The sequence below is a fragment of the Artemia franciscana genome, chromosome 12 (assembly GCF_032884065.1).
Source record: "Artemia franciscana chromosome 12, ASM3288406v1, whole genome shotgun sequence".
In the NCBI taxonomy this organism is placed as follows: domain Eukaryota; kingdom Metazoa; phylum Arthropoda; class Branchiopoda; order Anostraca; family Artemiidae; genus Artemia; species Artemia franciscana.
The window spans coordinates 12,114,371-12,132,902 of NC_088874.1; the positions used below are offsets into that span (position 1 = coordinate 12,114,371).

At 33.5% G+C, this 18,532-nt stretch overlaps 1 protein-coding gene across 7 annotated transcripts in view; it reads right to left on the minus strand.

Moving 5' to 3' along the window:
- The window catches only part of LOC136033694 (uncharacterized), a 147,766-nt gene that overhangs the window by 85,180 nt on the left and 44,054 nt on the right, over window positions 1-18,532 (minus strand). For 4 of the 7 annotated variants that reach the window (XM_065714539.1, XM_065714538.1, XM_065714542.1 and 1 more), the window contains 4 exons: window positions 12,188-13,253; window positions 8,521-8,654; window positions 7,215-7,349; window positions 1,650-1,812 (listed from right to left, as the gene is read on the minus strand). In XM_065714539.1, the coding sequence (XP_065570611.1) occupies window positions 1,650-1,812; window positions 7,215-7,349; window positions 8,521-8,654; window positions 12,188-13,253 (1,498 nt within the window). Of the gene's footprint in view, window positions 1-549; window positions 1,813-7,214; window positions 7,350-8,520; window positions 8,655-12,187; window positions 13,254-18,532 lie in introns of those variants that run through there. The other 3 variants (XM_065714544.1, XM_065714543.1, XM_065714541.1) reach the window with 3 other exon arrangements.

An 18,532-nucleotide genomic window follows, 5' to 3' on the forward strand; every position in this document is an offset into this window, starting at 1 on the left:
CTGCGCTTTTAAGATGAGGAAATATGTCATTTATTAACGAGTAAGGGCATATGCCTGTATGACTCCTGCAACTCCTTCTCGAGGCTACCTGAGGAAAAATTGCCATCTATCGAAGCGCTTAATGATTCACTTCACGAAAGTCAATTCACCACTACCGACTATGAGTATGCTAAGGAGGTTTGGACTAAGGGATGGTGTGAAAAATTGGGAAGGATTATTGGAAAATGTACCTGCACCTGGAGCACGTGTCAATGGTCGGAGGGACTGCCTGACACAAATCTATGCACCATACCAAACTGACAAATCATTATCCAGTTTTGGTACAATAGTTACACTGAAGAAAAAATTTAAAATCTCAAAGAAAAATTTACTTATGAGGAATTTATATTTCCAGTATATATATATCATATGTGATATAAGCTCATGTTGATTTATGATATCCCTCTGAAATGTCCAAAATCCTCTGTAAGTTGTTGCTGAGTCAGCCAACAGGATCTGTTTGGAAACTATTTAAAACCTGAGCACGCCTGGGAGAAAACGTCTGAGCACTGTATTTTCATCGATTTTATTATATCCCTGGCACTTTCAGGTAATATAAAACAAAATAACATTATAAAAAAAAACTAAAGAGATGGAAAATGACACAAGCTATAACATTATGACACGAATGCAGCCGAAAAAAAAGAGGAATAGCTACATTCAAATAAATTTTTCTACTGTCATTTCCGTTTTCTCATATTTCTTAAACTGAATGTAATCACCTACTGACTAGAAAATTTTATTTAATGTCAAATACAAACATACTTTTAAATGATATTTTCTACAAGTATAATTTTAATCGATTACATTCAATAAGAAAAAAACTTCAATTATTTTTTTAGTTTTTTTTTCACTAAGAAATATAATGTGCAACTTTTAGACTCCCTCTTTTTCTATGTTTAGATGTAACATAATTTCTCAATAGCTATAAAACAGGGATCTTCTTCCAGCTTCAGGATAATATTGGATAAAGCGCTAGATTTATATCCTAAAGACCTAATGCTACTTAACTTCTAATATTATCGACTAAACAGAATTTTTAATTCAAAGCTGTTTCCATTGTTCTTGGAATACTAAAATTTATATAAATAGCATCCTTTGTAAAAACATACTGGGATAACAAGTAAACACTGCATATAGAGAGTGTAGTGTGAACAAGCAGAATACGAATTTTACTTGCTTTTTTCTTCCTGTAGGAACCAAAGGAAAACAAAGTACAGCTAACTTTCACAAATTGATTTCCTTTTAATGCTGACAAGGATATAGAACCTCTTTTTATCAAAGCTAACAATTCTTGCATAAAATATTTCTTTAGAAGTGGAATTGCCTTAATAATTTTTCTTTTATAGATTTCTTTTAGTATGTAAACCCTAAACTCACATACTTTAAATATCTACAATAGAAACTAAAAGCACAGTTGTTTCACTGAAAAAAAAAGAGTTGGAAAATGTAAAACTTAAACTTCATTTTTTGGTTGAAATTCAGGACTTTACGCCCATACAGGCAAAGACTACCCTAAACTAACATCATTAAAATTTTACATTGTTTGTATTTGGCCAATTAGAAAGGCCTGTTTAAGTGAGACACATAAAAAAATTTTTATTCCATACGTCTTTTTCTGTTGATTTCAACAAGCTTCAGGAAAGAGCCAGCTAAGCAGAAAACCATGGATATCAGGGTTCCGAGCCCTTCAAATATGAAACGAGGAGCAAAAATTTTCCAAGTCATCAGATGCCGCCGAAGAATGAAACATGAAACCATTGAACATGAAAGCTAAAAATAGAAATATGATAATTATTTTTGCATTTTTTGTCAACAAATCTCACGACAAGCAAAAACTACATTGTATTGACATACCCACCAGCAAAGAAGGTGTCTGATCCTTGGTTTTTTCTTTGCTTAAAATATAAGTTATTCTTCACAGAAGTCATCCAATGGATCTTTGTTCCCTTTGACACTGCACACTGTCCATTTTTTCCAGTGGGTCCTGGTGCCAATGTACATTTAGTCAAGAAAAGATATGGGAGATTGACAATAACTGGGTCAGTAAGAGACAAAATATTTCAGCAGCTCAAAATCCACACTACACAACTACAAACATAAGGGCGTATACACAGGAATGAAGGCATATTGTTAACCGAAATATTTTAATTAATATTTTCAAGTTCAACTTCCCAAACTTTATTGTCTTCTTTCCGTAAAACCCTTATGCCCTTAATACCCTAATCTAAAACGGGGGCAAATCGAAAGATTGACGAAAATATACTAAAATTTTGTTTTGGGGATCGCCTAGTATTTGTTTGACCTGCCCATGACCAACCGAAATATATCCACGCCCCACCAGTGGGGCATGCGTCTCATGCTGTGAACCACGGATTTAAATGTATCAGTAATTTGAGCTCTTTTCTTGCTATCACTTCATTTGCTAGTCCTTCTTGCTAATAGAACCGTAACAGGGGTTCTCTAACCAGTCCAACTGGTTATCCACCGGTGGGCATAAACTCCACGTTGGGAATTACGGCTCTAAAACCTTGGCAATTTGAAGGGTTAGCGAGAACATGCTAGATATTGGTTTCGGAGATTGTATAATATTTGTTTTAGGCACTCGTTTGAATGACCTTATGTCAAACAATAAGATGTACAAAAAATATGGTAATCCCACATCTTTGGTTACAATGACAGAAGTTTTATGGATGAAGATGATTAACTTTCGAAGTACGGCCTTTGTGGAAATCTATCAGGAGGCAAACGAAAACCAGGACGTCCTCGAAGGGGCTGCGGAGAGGTCATAGGGAAGGATTTAAGAGAATCAAAGATTGAGGAGAGGGAGTTAGGAGTGAAAACTCTTACCAAAGAGGAGTTGAGAATAACCATAGAGAGAGTTTATTTAAAAAAAAAATAAATACAAAAAAGAAAAATTGCCAAAAAGCCTTATGGCTTCTGCGGTCATTCTCGAAACTACGAAATAAATTACTTATCAATTGATTCCCCGAAAAAGTAAACACTTTTATGCACTATTTCCCTACTTTATCTATACATAAAAAAAGAAAAAAGAAAATCATAAATCATAAAAACCAAAACAATTATCCCTAAGCAACCAACCAATAGTCAGCCTATCAGTCTCTTGAACTATACCATAAGGAAGGGACTCCCATATAGAAGGAAGAACATGGCGAATCGAAACTGCAGACCTTGTAGACCTTTTAATCGGTTTTCCAATCACTGACGAATTTTTTGTCTAATATTCAGGCTCATTTCTCTCAAACACAATAACAAAACATTCAGGTGTATTTTTTGCATTATATCAAACATAAATAGAGCCTTATAAAAATTAAAAGACCTAAAACTGGTAAAAAAAATTGTTTATAACTATCTCTAACTGATATACGATTATCACAATTAACAAGAACCCGAATCACGAATTTTGTAGAGCCCGTAATGACTTCAAATGTGAATGAAAGGAGATGACCACACCGAAAAACAATAAATCAAATAGGGGTGGACAATAGAAAAAATATCTATCTAAGTGTATTGGCTGGGGAAAAATATTTCAGCTTTCTCAGAATTCCAACATTCTGAGCAATTTTAGATTATATACATAGTATGTACTTTGAGAAACTAAGAGTCTCATCTAGTATTACTCCAAGATATTTCACAGACGGTAAACGCGGTTTTGGGTAAGATCCAAAAGATCCAAAAGATCCAAAAGTAAGATTAAAAGACATTTAATTCCTTTAACCAAGGATAACAATCGGGCGATCTAGAAAAATTACCCAATGAGATTTCTTATAATTTATCTTTAGGTGATCAATCCTCATCCACTTTTCTATCCTTGAAATACTACCTCTTGTCATAGTTAATAATTTCCTTTCTGTTCTTGCTGCCACCGCAAGACGTGTATCGTCCGCAAACAGCAATAAAGCTTGATTAGGGTCTCTTTGTCTTTGGGCCCTTCCAACGTCAATATAGAGCCCACCAAGTGCTGAATATAGGTCATTCAAATATATTGCAAACAATAGTGATCCCAAGGGGGACCCCTGTGGGACTCCATGTCTTGTCTTATAATCTATTGATGTACCTCCAATTTCATAAAAAAAAAGGACTCGATCTTTAAGATAAGAGGCAAACAGTCGCAGCGCATTCCCACGAAAACCTACATTTTATAATTTCTTCTATAAGATCAAATGGTCACAAGTATCAAACGCCTTTAATATGTCTAGAAACACTGTAACAACTCTAAATTTATTATCAAGACCATCATTTACTGTTGTCGTAACGAAGTGGATAGCATCCTCAGTAGAATAGCCTCTACGAAAACCAAACTGATTAAAAAAAGAAAATCCATTCTTACTCAAAAAACTATCCACTCTCACAAATATTAATTTTTCCATCACTCTTGAAAAGGTTGACAGTAGAGAAATGGGTCTATAGTTATTAAAATCTTTGGGGTCCCCCTGTTTAAATAACGGTACAATTTTTGCTCTTTTAAAGGCACTTGGGAATAAGCCTTCTCTAAAACAACCATTAACCAGATCAACAATATTTTGCACAAAAAATGGCAAAATCGATTTCACTACCCTGAAAGATATCAGGTCCTGCAGCACTGCTCTTCATTGAAGACACTATGTCAATCAATTTTTGATCAGTCACTTTTGTAAGCCAAATGCTCATATTACATGAAGGGCCAGGAAACTGTTTAAAAGTTCCATTCTCAGGATAAACTCCAACCGAATTCTTAATTTTGCAACCTACATTAGAAAAATGGGAAGCCATTCCGTTGGCAAGTTGGCCTGGGTCATCCGGCTGATTTAGATATGGTGTCTTACTAGCATTATTTCCAATGACTAACTTAATTGTCATCCAGGTCATTGCTGGATTATTCTGACAGTTTTTTAATTCATTAAAATAATATTCCCTTTTAGCCTTCCTCAGGAGTTCATTTAAAGTACTATTATAATTCTTATATGCTCTTCTGTCATTCTCACTACCACTTATCACACAACTTATAAAGGCAATGTCTTCGATTAATTGAATTTACTAAACTTGACGTTACCCAGGGTTTCCTTGGTTCATTTCTGCTATCAAGGATATATTTTTTCTTCAGAGACTCTCCCTTCAAAAGATCACTTATTTCCTGATACCAATGATCTAACATTTCAGAAGACTTACAATAACTACTCAAAAATGACCAATCAAAATTCTCTAACCTTTTTTTTAAAAAACGAAGAAGTCTTACTAATATAAAATCTTTCATGATCCATTCTTGGAGACCTTAACGTAAATTAATTAACTTCAAAACCTGTCATTATTCCACTATGGTCAGAAACATCATTAGAGATAACACACAACTCTTTATAATTACAGCTTACAAAAATATTATTAATTAACGTTGCAGAAGTCTCAGTAATCCGTGTACAAATATTAATTGAAGGATTAAAAAAAAACAAATTATCACAAAAATTACGGCAAAAAAAATTTTGACTAGATGCCGAAGGAGGTCTATATACAACCACAAAAACAAGCTTCGATTCGCCAGAACTACTTCAGATACCTAACTTTCAAATACCGTCTCAACATAAACACAAAGGTCGTCCCTTACCTTAACCTCAAGGCACAACGCAGCTGTGTTGGCCTTAAGCGGCTTGCTGGTATGATGAGTTGCCAGTAGCACTGGTAGAACCTTAGACGCGTCTTATACACTCATTGGTCTTAGATATGACAATGTTGAAATAGTCTAATCAAAGGAACCGTTTAATTATCAATTGAAAGTCGTCGTTTAATTATCAACCAATGATTCAGATCTGGCGAATAACTTACCCCAAGCTTTGCGTTATTTTGACCGTCCAAAAGAAAACACGCTATACAAATAATCTTTTGGGAAGGGTGGTTCCAATATATTAACTAGTCCAAAACGAAATCAAGACCGTCCAAAAGAAAGCACGCTATACAAATAATCTTTTGGGAAGGGTGGTTCCAATATATTAACTAATAAGAAAATGAGAAAATTGCACGGTGATTTCAAAAAGTAGCACATTGAAAAGTTTCCTCATACCACATTTATTAAGGCAACAGAGTCAGTGCCAATACTCTGCTTTTAGCTCCCAATCATGAAAATTCGACATTACCTGTTTTAATTTCGGATAATCAATTTATCTTTGGTGTCTATTTGATACTTGTTTCAGATGAAACACAACATGTGTAGCAGAAAGAAAGCCAAATCTGTGATCAATAAATATGAAGAGGACACAGAGGAAATTAAGAATCAGAGCCATCTGCTGTTGCTTCAAGTGAAGATATACCAAAAAAAATTCAAAACGGCCTACCACAATCTTCCGCATCTTGAATTCTCGTAGGACTATATCGGACGTCGTCTGCTAAATTTTTTAGGGAGCAGCCTCACCCAGTTTCTTCAATCGTTTCTAAAGATATCTAACGATAGTATTCATATCGCGGCTGCCTGAAACGTATTATCCATAACGTAATTGCCAAGAGTTATGCTGTGAATTTAATCACTATATTTTACGGTGCTAAATTTGGTGATGAAGGTATATGTGGACTGAAAAAAAAACACTTTTTCGGGCAAAAAAAACAACTGACACATGATTTCATCTCTATTCAACCCTCAGAGAGCAAATTTTCCCCAAATTTTGTACCTAAAACAATTTGGAGAAGAGTTGCTTTCACTTTTGATGCCTTTTAAAAAAAGCAGCCAAGATAAGAGAGCACTTTTCTTTTTTAAAGTACATGACCAATGCTTCTTTGGTCGAGTTTTACAAGCCGGATCTGGATCGTTTTTTTTTTCTTCTATGATCATCTCGGTTTAAATTTTGTCAAAAGAAAATTTTTAAAACACCTAATAGGACATCAGTTATACTTGAGTTCAGGACATATACTTGAAAAGCAGAACAACTGAATTTTGTGCGTAAATATCCCTAGTTATTTAAAAAGAGAACTTGCAGACTTTTACCTCTAGAACACGGCACGAGCCATCTGGAGTTTCCAACCATTTCTGGAGTAAAAAGGTGTAAAAAACTAATATAGAAGCATCTTTATAGCCAAATTAGATACAGAAAAATAGGACGGGCCTATCAATATCAGTTTGACCAAATATAGGTAAATCAGCTAACGCCTATCCAAGCATAGCAGTCCAGCTTAGAAAAGAATAGCGATCTTACCCTTAGAATAGTAGCAGAAATAAAAAAGTGCGACTGTTCCAATGGGAGCCTATATCCAGCTACTGAAGCGTAAATTATTTGAAAACCAAATGTTGCAACTGAAACCTTTACTCCTTGGGCTACATACTTTAAGACCTGCAAGAAAAAAGGAAAATTAAGAAACATTTAATTGGGTTTTTAAAGTCTGAATTGAATTTTATGCCACTTTGGGTAAGAAATATGTAAGGAAAAAGAATAACAAGAAGATATATTCACTGCCAAACCTAAAGGTTGAATGTGACATTTTCACCCTCGTAAAATAGCTGGTAATATTGTTTGCCAAGCTGGTTTCAAAGGGAGGATCAGCTGGGCAAAGTTTGATCAATCACAATTTGATCCTCCTGATCGATGTTGCAACGTGGATCCTCCCATTGATTAAAGCTTTACGAATGGTTTCGGCAGCTATCTTAGAAATTCAAAAATGTCAGATACGTCCTTTAAGCATGACAGCGGCAAGACTTTGTAGGCACTTTATCTGCAACTTTAAGAAAAGCCATTTATTTCTAAAGAATCCTCCACACTAAGTGTCACTTATTTCCTTAACTGTTTATCAAAAAAAAAAGTTCCAAAAGTTTTCTAGTGGTAATATCTGTTTATTCCTTCTTTGCATTACAAATAAATAAATGTACATGCTTTAATACATCCTTTACAATAAACTTTACAATGTTTTAATAAAAAGCAGGAAAAAAAAATCTTAAGCAATCTGTTATCCTTCATTCGCACAACGTCCCCTAACCATCTCATCCCTTTTCAACTAACCATCTCAACTAAGGAAGGTCAAGATAAATTATGCTACAAAAACTGAGGTTCAAAGATACTTACATTTATTAAAAGAAAAAGAGAGATAAAAAAACTTATCGTAATGACATCGCAAAACAGTGTTTTTGTGCTTGTATTTTCATTACAGAAAAGTGTGAAACAAATAGTTAAAAAAAAAAAATTTTGTCTCTTTTTATTCATTGTTTTTACTTCGTCAATGCACCTCTCATCCACAGCGTCTTTGAATTATGATATGTAAAATAATGTCAAAATGAAAAGCGACCTCGATGTAAAGTTTAGAGTTGAAAAGTAAAATCCTTAATGCAAAAATTTCAAACTAGAATAATATTAAGCACCACAATTTACTTCTTCTTTTTCCTTTTCATGTTTCATCTCATCCTATGTTATTTCAGCTTGTCAAACCCCAAAATATAATTTTCCTGAAAGATTTTTCATGGATGTCTGAAGCTTTTAACCAGCCAGCAAAAAACAGAGAAGTAAATCAAACCTTTGAAATTCCAGTTTCGCCAGGAAAGAAAGAACCAATGAAAGCAGCGTTCCATTGTATCGATGAAAAAGTTGCATTCCTACCAGAAAAGAATCCATGCCACGACAGAAGAACGAGAAAGATCACATCATTGACTGAAAATGAACACCTCTATCAATCTATATATACATATATATATGTATATATATATATATATATATATATATATATATATATATATATATATATATATATATATATATACAATCGAATATACGTCTGTGTCTCAATCGAATGTATCTCCCCTGTTAAATAATTTTAAATATAAAAATGTGAAAGTAAGAATGAATTATTGGATATTATTTTTTTTTATGAATGAACAGTCAAAATATATATGATATAGTTTAGTTTTTATTTGTTGGGGATATAATTTAAGTTTTAATTTTATTTTTAGCTGGTATTGGATTTACCACTAGTTTTTATATATGTTTGTTAATGAAAGCAAGTTGTCAGTCTGTTGAATTCGATTATATTTCAAATTTGGTAATTTTTGTTTTTGTTGTTATATATATGATGAAAGTGTGTTGATTATTCTATTTTAATTTATTTTTTGGAAATTTTTTTGATGCCACTACAAAGGGATTTCCTAAGGACGGTAGGACATCTAAGGTATAGGTAGGAAGTGTAATGAATTTTTTAGTTGTAATATTTTAGGTTTTGTACACTTTCTTTCGGAATTTTTAACTATTATAAATTTTGTATTTATAATGGTAAAGTTGATATTTTATGATTTTTGACAGGGTATTAGACTAATTGTTAGTTTGTGTGTAGTAGATTAATCAGTACGACGAAGCATGATTGTGAAGATGGTGGGTCAATATAAAACTCGTCTGGAATTTTTCTTTTTTGGTTTTTCTAGGTTGAAGAAAAAACAGAAAAAGGAACCTGGAGCATAGAAAAGAAATTCTGGAAGCTCCATTCAACTACACCAACAGCAACTACACTGTTCTTTCGATTACCGAAAAACTTTAAGAAGATAATATTTTCTATCCCCCCTGGAAGCTTAGCTTAATACTTTTTGCACTGACTGAAATAAGAGAGCTTCAAACACGAATATTTGACAGTTACTTCCGTTAACATTATTGACATTTTCTTACTATTGATTATCTCTTTCGTTGATATTATTCACATTGTCTTTGTGTTAGTTATCCAACATCGCCAAACGGGTGAGTTAATAATACTAATTTTTCAAACACTATTGAAGTTAAAAATACAATTTTCATTTTGTACATGGGAAAAGTTTTCCTGAAAAGATTTTCCCATAGTATTTCCGAAGGGAAGAGATGGGGTGCCGGGGGAGGGAGTAATCTGCAGAGTGAAGTTCCCGCAAGGGGGAATTCTCAGAACGGATGTTTTCCTTGAATTTCCTTTCTTATGAGATCACAGCGACACGCGAAGGATAAACTAGTTATCAGTAACTATTAAAACACCAGAAACTTACATTACTCTAATAAATGGAGAGCTTCATAGTTCAAGGGATACTGCTTGATAATAGACATTGCATTCACTATCAGCATTTTGAAAATTAAAAATTTTGCTGTAATTACATTTCTACTTCCAAAAATACGCGAAACAAAACTCTAGCTTAGGAATGGGATATTTGTATGGTACCAGATCACTTTTCAGTTAATCTGGTCCCAGCCAAAATTTAATGCTTTAGAAATCATGGTTTGCTGAATATTCCTTAGACTTGTTTTTCTTACTCTGTTGTGACTCTTTTTTGTTTTGTTTTTTATAATGCTTTGATGAATTTCTTTTTATACTCTCCCTACGAAGGCAGCATGGGAAGCTGATTAGCAAAATTTTTTGTGTTACATAAGTGGTCATATTATATATTTAAGTTTACTGAACAACTAATAAATAAACGAACTTTATTTTATCGGAAAGTCAAAGGATCTCTATACACATAGTAGGTGCCTTTTAAAAGTACTTTTTATGCTGAGAGATTTGGTAAAAATAGTGAAGTACACGTTGGAAAGGAATATATCCCTATGCTTTATAGCCCCTCTACAGTTTCTCACGTGGTTTTCCAAGTAAACTACTAGAACTACAATTAACAACTCACTGCGGCACCAAGCCGCCAGAGGCCAACACAGATACGCATGCTCCTCTTCCATTCCAAACTATTCTAAGCCTCCCAGGAATTTCCCATTTATGTTAAATCTTTCCTTACGACAACCAAGTACCCCAATTGAGGACAACCGGCATTCCGTTTAGCCTTAGAAGGTTGGTCGAAAAAGACAATCTTCGGCAATATTTTATTTTTCATACACAGACGCACCCTAGCCACCTCAACATTTCTCACATTATAGACCTTGAGAGCAGGACTGAACCACCTTTTGGTACAGCCTACTGTGGGAGTTGACAAATCTTCCTCGGTTTTTCGGAGCACCCATGCTTCGGAGCCGTACTTGACCACTGTCATCACTGTAGCTTCAAATATTATAATCTTTGTTCGTGGACTTATCTTCCTATTCTTCCGAGCTTTTTCAACCGTGATAAAACACCCTGAGCCTTGGCTATTCTACTTTTAACATCTTCACTGCATCCACCGTATTTACTAATAATACTACCAAGCTAAGTGAAGCAGTCCAATTGAACGATCTTTTCGCTACCCAACGTCACCTTTTCATCTTCACTTATTCCTAGCCTTAGCAACTTATTCTTAACAACATTAGTTTTTAAACCTATTCTAGCACCCTGAACTCGCAAGACTTCTTAAAGTTTATTCATTTTGCTCAAATTTTCATTTAGGATGTTTAAATCATCAGCATAATCTAAGTCCAGGAAAATTTTACTTCCCCATTTGATTCTCTATTGAATAAACATATAAAAAAAACCTTAAAACGAACACTAAAACGAGTGACGATGAAAGAGTAACTCAACTTTTTCATATCTACTTTGAAAGGGTTGTCTTTTCTTATCACGCAGAAAAACAGAAACTCCCCCCCCCCCAAAAAAAAAAACTAGAAATATAACGCTTATGATAAGCTTGTCCGTTCCGATGGCCCGAGCCTAGCAAGGGCCTGTGTGAGGACGAAAGGCAAAACAAATTCATATTTGCGGCTTTTAATCCCCGCCCCTAACATGCCCTTCTTCTAGATTTATAAACCACTACACTCGACTTTTCCACTGTAAAAAGCAGTGCTGCACGTCATGAAGAGTCGCTTCCTTCAAAGAGTTTGCCATTTTTGGCTTCACTTCTCCTATAAAACAAAAATGTGTTCCCTCAAATATACTTTTCACTTCAAACGTAACAAACTAGATAAAGAAGATATAACAAACTAGAGAGATAAAGCCTGCCCCAAAGCAAAGGCGTAAAACGAAACCAAAAGGTCACCTGCACCGGACGCATCAAAGTCAATTTTATTTTATCCCCACTTTGCACCACCAAGCCCAACAAGCTAGAAACAAGATATTTTTGAAAAATGTTTTTGGAACCATGAGGATGTAAATACACTATTAAATCCAAAAATTATAAACTATTAAAAAACAGAAAAATGACTTCACGATAACACACGTACAAAGCCTGAGTTGCCGACCTTAGCAAGTGAAATGAGGCGAGGGTGGTGACCTCATGCAATGCTTACATAAAATTAATAACCATATGAATATACATAACAATTACCATTCTCGCTTTCACTCTCAGCATTCCAGAATTTGTCAACCAAAAGACACGAAACCACAGAGGGCGCCAGCCCATCTCCAACCAATAACATCACCGTTAATTGAATAATAAAAATTAAATCTTGAAAATCCACATGCCCATTTAAACTGCAACACCAACACGTCAGAAAACTTGCTAACACAACATTTGGCAGAAAACTATGAAATGAAGATGGCAGCAACGTAAAGGATTCACAAATCCAATAAACATTCACACAGGCAACCATTAAAGCTAAACATTTAAACAACTTAGAATTTTTCGTTAAGAAAAGTAATACCGACGTTGAAATTAACGCAAGTAATAAACGAAACAAAACAAAATAAGCGCTGCTATTAAGACTAGACAGTGGCTTGTACAAATCATTATTAACACATTCTGGACCATTTTCTTCTCTGCAATGCTCAAAATATTGATTTAACTGAACTAAAACTGTAGCTAAAATAGTATTAAGCAAATTTCTTAAATTTAGCTTGCCAGTTAGCGTATTTCTATGAAATATCAGAGTTGACAATAAAAATCTTAAAATAACTGATTCTGCAATTACAAAACTATTAGAAAAGTAGACAAAACAGGAGAAAATTAAAATTAATGGGCTAAATTTGACATTGTCAGGACACACTGAAGAGTGTACTTCCATAATATAGACTGAAACAAAAGTCATTACGCATACTAATACAATCTGAATTAAAACAGCGAAGTATTCATTATAAACTAGAAAAAGAATACAGCAATTACTTAAAACTATGACTAGTGCAGAAGCTGCATTATTACTATACGTCACTTTTTTTGAGAATATCAAAGGGTATATACTAATTGCTGAAAGGAAACAGCCAATCAAAATAAAATATACGTTAAACTGTGTGCATGTTTCCCGGAATTTCCCTTGAATGATTTTCAGCACTTTTTCTGCTTCGTTTATATTAGGTGCCTCTTTGACTCTGTCTACTCTAAAAAAAAATTTCTCCAACTCTAACCCTTTCATGGCTGATGGCGCGTAAGAAACGTACTTCTCCAGGTATTGCCTCACCTGAAATGAAAATTTAGTATTTTGAGAGGTCCTGATATATAAATAATAATAATTTATTTATCACCCACTTCACAAAATAGAGGTTAAGTGGAGTAAAATGCAAAAGAAAAACAGCAAAAGTAATACAAAAGAAACAAATTTAATCACATACAGAAAAAAGACGGATAAGGCGATGAAAACATCCTAGCCTGTAAAGCGCTTCAATAGCTAGCTTCGCAGATAATTTTTCGAAAGCACCAGTAATATCTGTCACACAATACTATTTAACCAGTTTTGTATTCCGGTAAGAACAAGGTAGATATAAAAGAAATTTGCAGTACCGGTAATAATTTATGCGAATACGTTTTAGATCACCAGTCAACAGAAGTGGCCAACTACCAGAACAGAAGAGCACAGAATGATCACAAAAATTTGAGTAAAGCCGAGTTAGCGCTCTTCTCGTATAGTGTCCACGATTTGCTACAATATCACACCTACTTACCTACGTTTTATCCCTAGAGTAGTGTTTGTTTAACTTCCTTTTAAAGGTATCAACAGATGGAGTTTTAGGGGTAACATCTTCTGTTCAAAATTAGTTTTGGCGTCTTAAAGAGCTGTTCTTCTAATACTCAGTGCGGGGTGTCACCTCTTGCAGGTGATACGACCGTAACGTGTTTTAGCGTGTTCCTAGTAGAGCTAGCTCATAGGCTGGAGGGTAATAGAATTGAGACTCTTAACTCTACTGCCAATGACCAGGGTATAGTGGTAGGAAAGAAAACTTTGACAGATGCTTTAGTAAGAGTTTAAAAGGGGTCTACTTACTGAGTAGTGTTACCCGATAGAACAAGAAAAATTCAAAATAAGCTTAATTTCACTTTCACAGAAGTTGGATTTCGTAGGTCCAAATTTATTCGGATCCAGCTAGCTGGTTACAGCTATTGCAAACAGGGAGAATTGACTGAAGCAGTTAAAAGCGAACCCTGACCCATTATAACCAGCATTTCAAAAACATATTTTGCAAAAAAAAGCTGTCAAGTGAAGAAGAATTACTATTTGAAATTGATTCAGGAATGGTAACCGTTATTGCGGCTAATATTAATAGCAAAAGTTAAGTGGGAAAACAAATTTGTCGAGATTGCACAAAAGAGTATGAAATTCCTTGACAGTTGTGCCGGGTCGAAATGAAAGCTACAGGATTGGAATTAGTATGGCCGAATGGGAGAATTGTAGTCGGCCATCTTGAACAAGGATAATCTCTTTCTTGCTTGGGAAGCCAGATACGTTTTCTTTTTTTCCTTGTTTTTTTCTTTCTTTTTTTTTTGTACCACACAAGGGGTCATACAGTGTTGGAAGAACTGTGTTGACTGATAATAACTAGCAAAATATGGCATTAACCATGTTTGAATAAAAATGCTGGGATGGGGTTTAGAAAGGGTGTGAAGACTCCTCCCCAAAGAAACTTTTATAGCAAAAAGGTGTTACAAAGCACAAATGACAATTCATCTACGAAAAGTATCCAAAGATCCCCAAAGGAAACAAATGTTCTTCAGGAGGAAATCCCTTATACAGTATATTATGTGTGTTTTATTTTTAACCAATTAATTACAAAATGTAAATATCGAAGTGAAACAAACGGAAAAATAAAAGGAAAACACTAACTGAGACAAATATATATATATATATATATATATATATATATATATATATATATATATATATATATATATATATATATAATAAATATATATATATATATATATATATATATAATAAATATATATATATATATATATATATATATATATATATATATATATATATATATATACATATATATATATATATATATATATATAGTTTACCTATTGCTGCTAAAAAGAGGAATATATTAACAGGATAAGCTTGTTTTGATGTTACTTGGTTGTTCTACATTTGCTGTTTTTTTTTTTTTTTCATAAGCATGTATTTTGGGGGTGATACCTGACACGGGGATGTCATGGATATTCTGTGGTAGGCACAACACTTGACTGGGTAGAGAATTTAAAGTGCCGAAACCCTATAGGTTAGTGTATTCTCCTGATGAGCCCTTGTGTTGGGTTGTTGCCTCCGAATTATTTGTCTTTAGTGTTTTTATTGTTCGGTAAATGACGACTTATACTTACTGACGACATGACTGCCTGTCCATGGATTATTCTTTATGGTTGATTGTATATGTCTATGCTGTTTGACCTATGTGGTTGTATGGATGAGTAGGGTTAAGGTCTCATTCAAGTGCTGGTCTATATTAATCACTAATTTGGGAAAACAGTTTTCCCTTTCTCTTTCTATCTCCTTTTTTTTAATGTGTTTGTGCTGTTGCATTGATGATTTCTCTTTTCGTTATATATATATATATATATATATATATATATATATATATATATATGTATATATATATATATATATATATATATATATATATATATATATATATATATATATATATATATATATATATATATATATATATATATATATGTATGTATGTATATATATTATTCAAGACAGCGGAACTGAGGAAGTTTATTTGTATTGATATCTGAAAGCTTACACTTAGCACGATAACTTCAGTAAAAACATCCTAAACCATCCACGGAAAGTATCTAAAGATCCCCTAAAGAAACCAGTGTTCTTTAGGGGAAAATCCCTTATATAGTTTATTATGTATATTTTATATTTAACCAATTAATGACAAAAATGTAAATAGCGGAGTGAAACAAACGGAAAAATTAAAAGGAAAACACTAACTAGGACAAAAATACATGTTTTCAAGACTGTGAAACTGAGGAAGTTTAATTGTACTGATATCTGAAAGACTACTTAGGACGATAATTTTTATAAAAACATCATTCATCTGAAGTAAATCTTATTATCTTCCTATTACGGCACCATGGACGGAAAAAACGAAGAAATTTACAATACCGGAAATACTGAATACGCAAAGAAGAAATATCAATTCTTTTTTAATGGGAGATAAAACCCAGAAAGATATAGAATACAAGGATCTCAATGAGCTGAAAATAACTTGGATAAATGCCAACAATTATATCTATCTCTATTTAAGACAATTCTCGAATAGCCGAGCTGAATTTTCACCTTGGGGTCAGAAATCAGCCAAGAACGGAGATATCGTAAATTGCTAATAATATTGATGCCAAACCACCAAAAAGACGCCACAGAAGGGACTGAAAACGATTATATGACAAAGGCATTCCAAATAAAGAATATAAAGAGCAGAACGTAAGGGACTTGCACTTATCAATGTTAAATAAATACAAATTCAAACAAAAGCTTCAAAAACTTACTGAAGAGATTTGGAAAGGCTATCTTTACTTCAAGCTGAAAACAAGAAGGTCATCCACATATGCTTGATACGAAGCATTACACAACCCAGAAAAATAGGTCGGAGGTATATTATTGACTACTTGAGAAATAAATATTTTGAAAAAACTAGGTGATGAAACACCTCGTTGGTTGACCTACTTTTGTCTGTATCCTTTTTTTTAAAATTAGACCATTAACTTCGAAATTTAGGAAAGATGAGGAGTACCTACTCTTCAGTAATAAAACAACAGAAAGATTAATCCCATTTTTAAGTTAATCTTAGGAAAAACTTTGCAAAAAGGTAACAGTTTTAAAATTAGAGCATATTTCAAACTTTTTTTATATTCCATTCCACAGAAGTCTCAATTTACCCTGCGTTTTAGAGAAGAAAGTAATTTTGAATAATAGCTTAGGTACCAGATAAAAGAAATCAAATTAAAAATAAGATAAATATCAAAATAATGGAGAAGAATAGTAGGAGCTGATAGGTAAATCAATGTGCAGCATTATGTAAAAAACATGTGATATTATGTAGCATTAATTTTAGAGATGTCTGCATGTACAGATAGGGTCAACACCGCTTAAAAAGTAAGTTGAGACTCTTTTTTAAGGTAATTAAAAACAAAACTGATATGCATATAATAATACGTCCATAAGAAGCATCCAGGGGTTCCACATTGGAATAAGTTTCTTCTAGGATTTTTTTTTCAAAATTAATGTTTTACAAAAATTTGAACGTTTGGACCTTTAAATAAGGTATTTTGAACTTTGAACTCTTCTTTTTTACATACCATAAATTTACAATTTAGCCAGTTGTGAGGGTCGGTTATATAATCAGATACCTATAATATATTACAATAAATTTGTTCAAACTTTGAAACTGGTATTACTTGGTCTGGTTATTGCTCTTGTTCCTAGGTTGTTGGAAAAGGTGAACGTGTTTTGGCCTCTGGAAAGGTCAGAGAAGAAAATGGATTTATTGGATGCTTTAATTTTGAAAGAAGAGAAAAGGGTTAGATGTAAGAGATATCTCACTTCTTCATTTTTAAAACATACCAAACTTAAATGATACCCCCAACAGAGAGTAAGAATTGGCCAATGAGGAGACATTTATATCCCATCATAACAAATTCATAGAAGTCATCAATATAAATCCCTTCAAGGTTGTCAAATGATTCAAGATGGAAAAGGAACTTTAGCTTTGCTTGAAGACAGAAGCCGAAATCTGATTGGGGAAAACTGTTTGCTGGTCAGAGATGGTATGAAATCCGGTTATAACTATGGCTAGCTAGATGGGATTGATTATATGAAAGACTTAATACAAGATCACCGCTATCTCCATGGGAAAAAATCCGACAGAGATGTAAATAAACAAAATAGAGGTGATTATCATGAACTAGTTTAACATTGATAAAGATTGTGAATCCCTTTGGGATACCTTTTGGACAGCATTCATTCAAAAATATAAGCACTGAAAAGAGAATCACATCGTTACTACAGAGCTGTTCAAACTTGAATTTTGCTTCTCCAGAAGAGAGTCCCATAGCCGCTGTACCGTGGTAACTGTTGGTTAAGGATGTGCTGTTATTTTTGACATAAAAATATATCTGGATATGACCCACGCAGTCCCAGGGGAAAGAGTCATAAATTAAGAATCTTATTCATTGTTTAGACACAGGTTTTATAGTGGATATTATCATTTACAGATAGGTTTTATTGTTGTTGTTTTTATTATACGTTTTACCATTAAGATTAATTGAAATAATAATCAACAGTCCTGAATCATCGTCAAATGACAATTCTTCCTCATTTGACAGTTTTTTTTTTTTTTTCAAAATGAGTTTTGGATTTTCGGTTAATATGAACTAAAGTTAATTTTTTACTAGGTAGCATCTGAGGCTGTGACCATGCTATTGCACAACAAAAAGACTGTGACT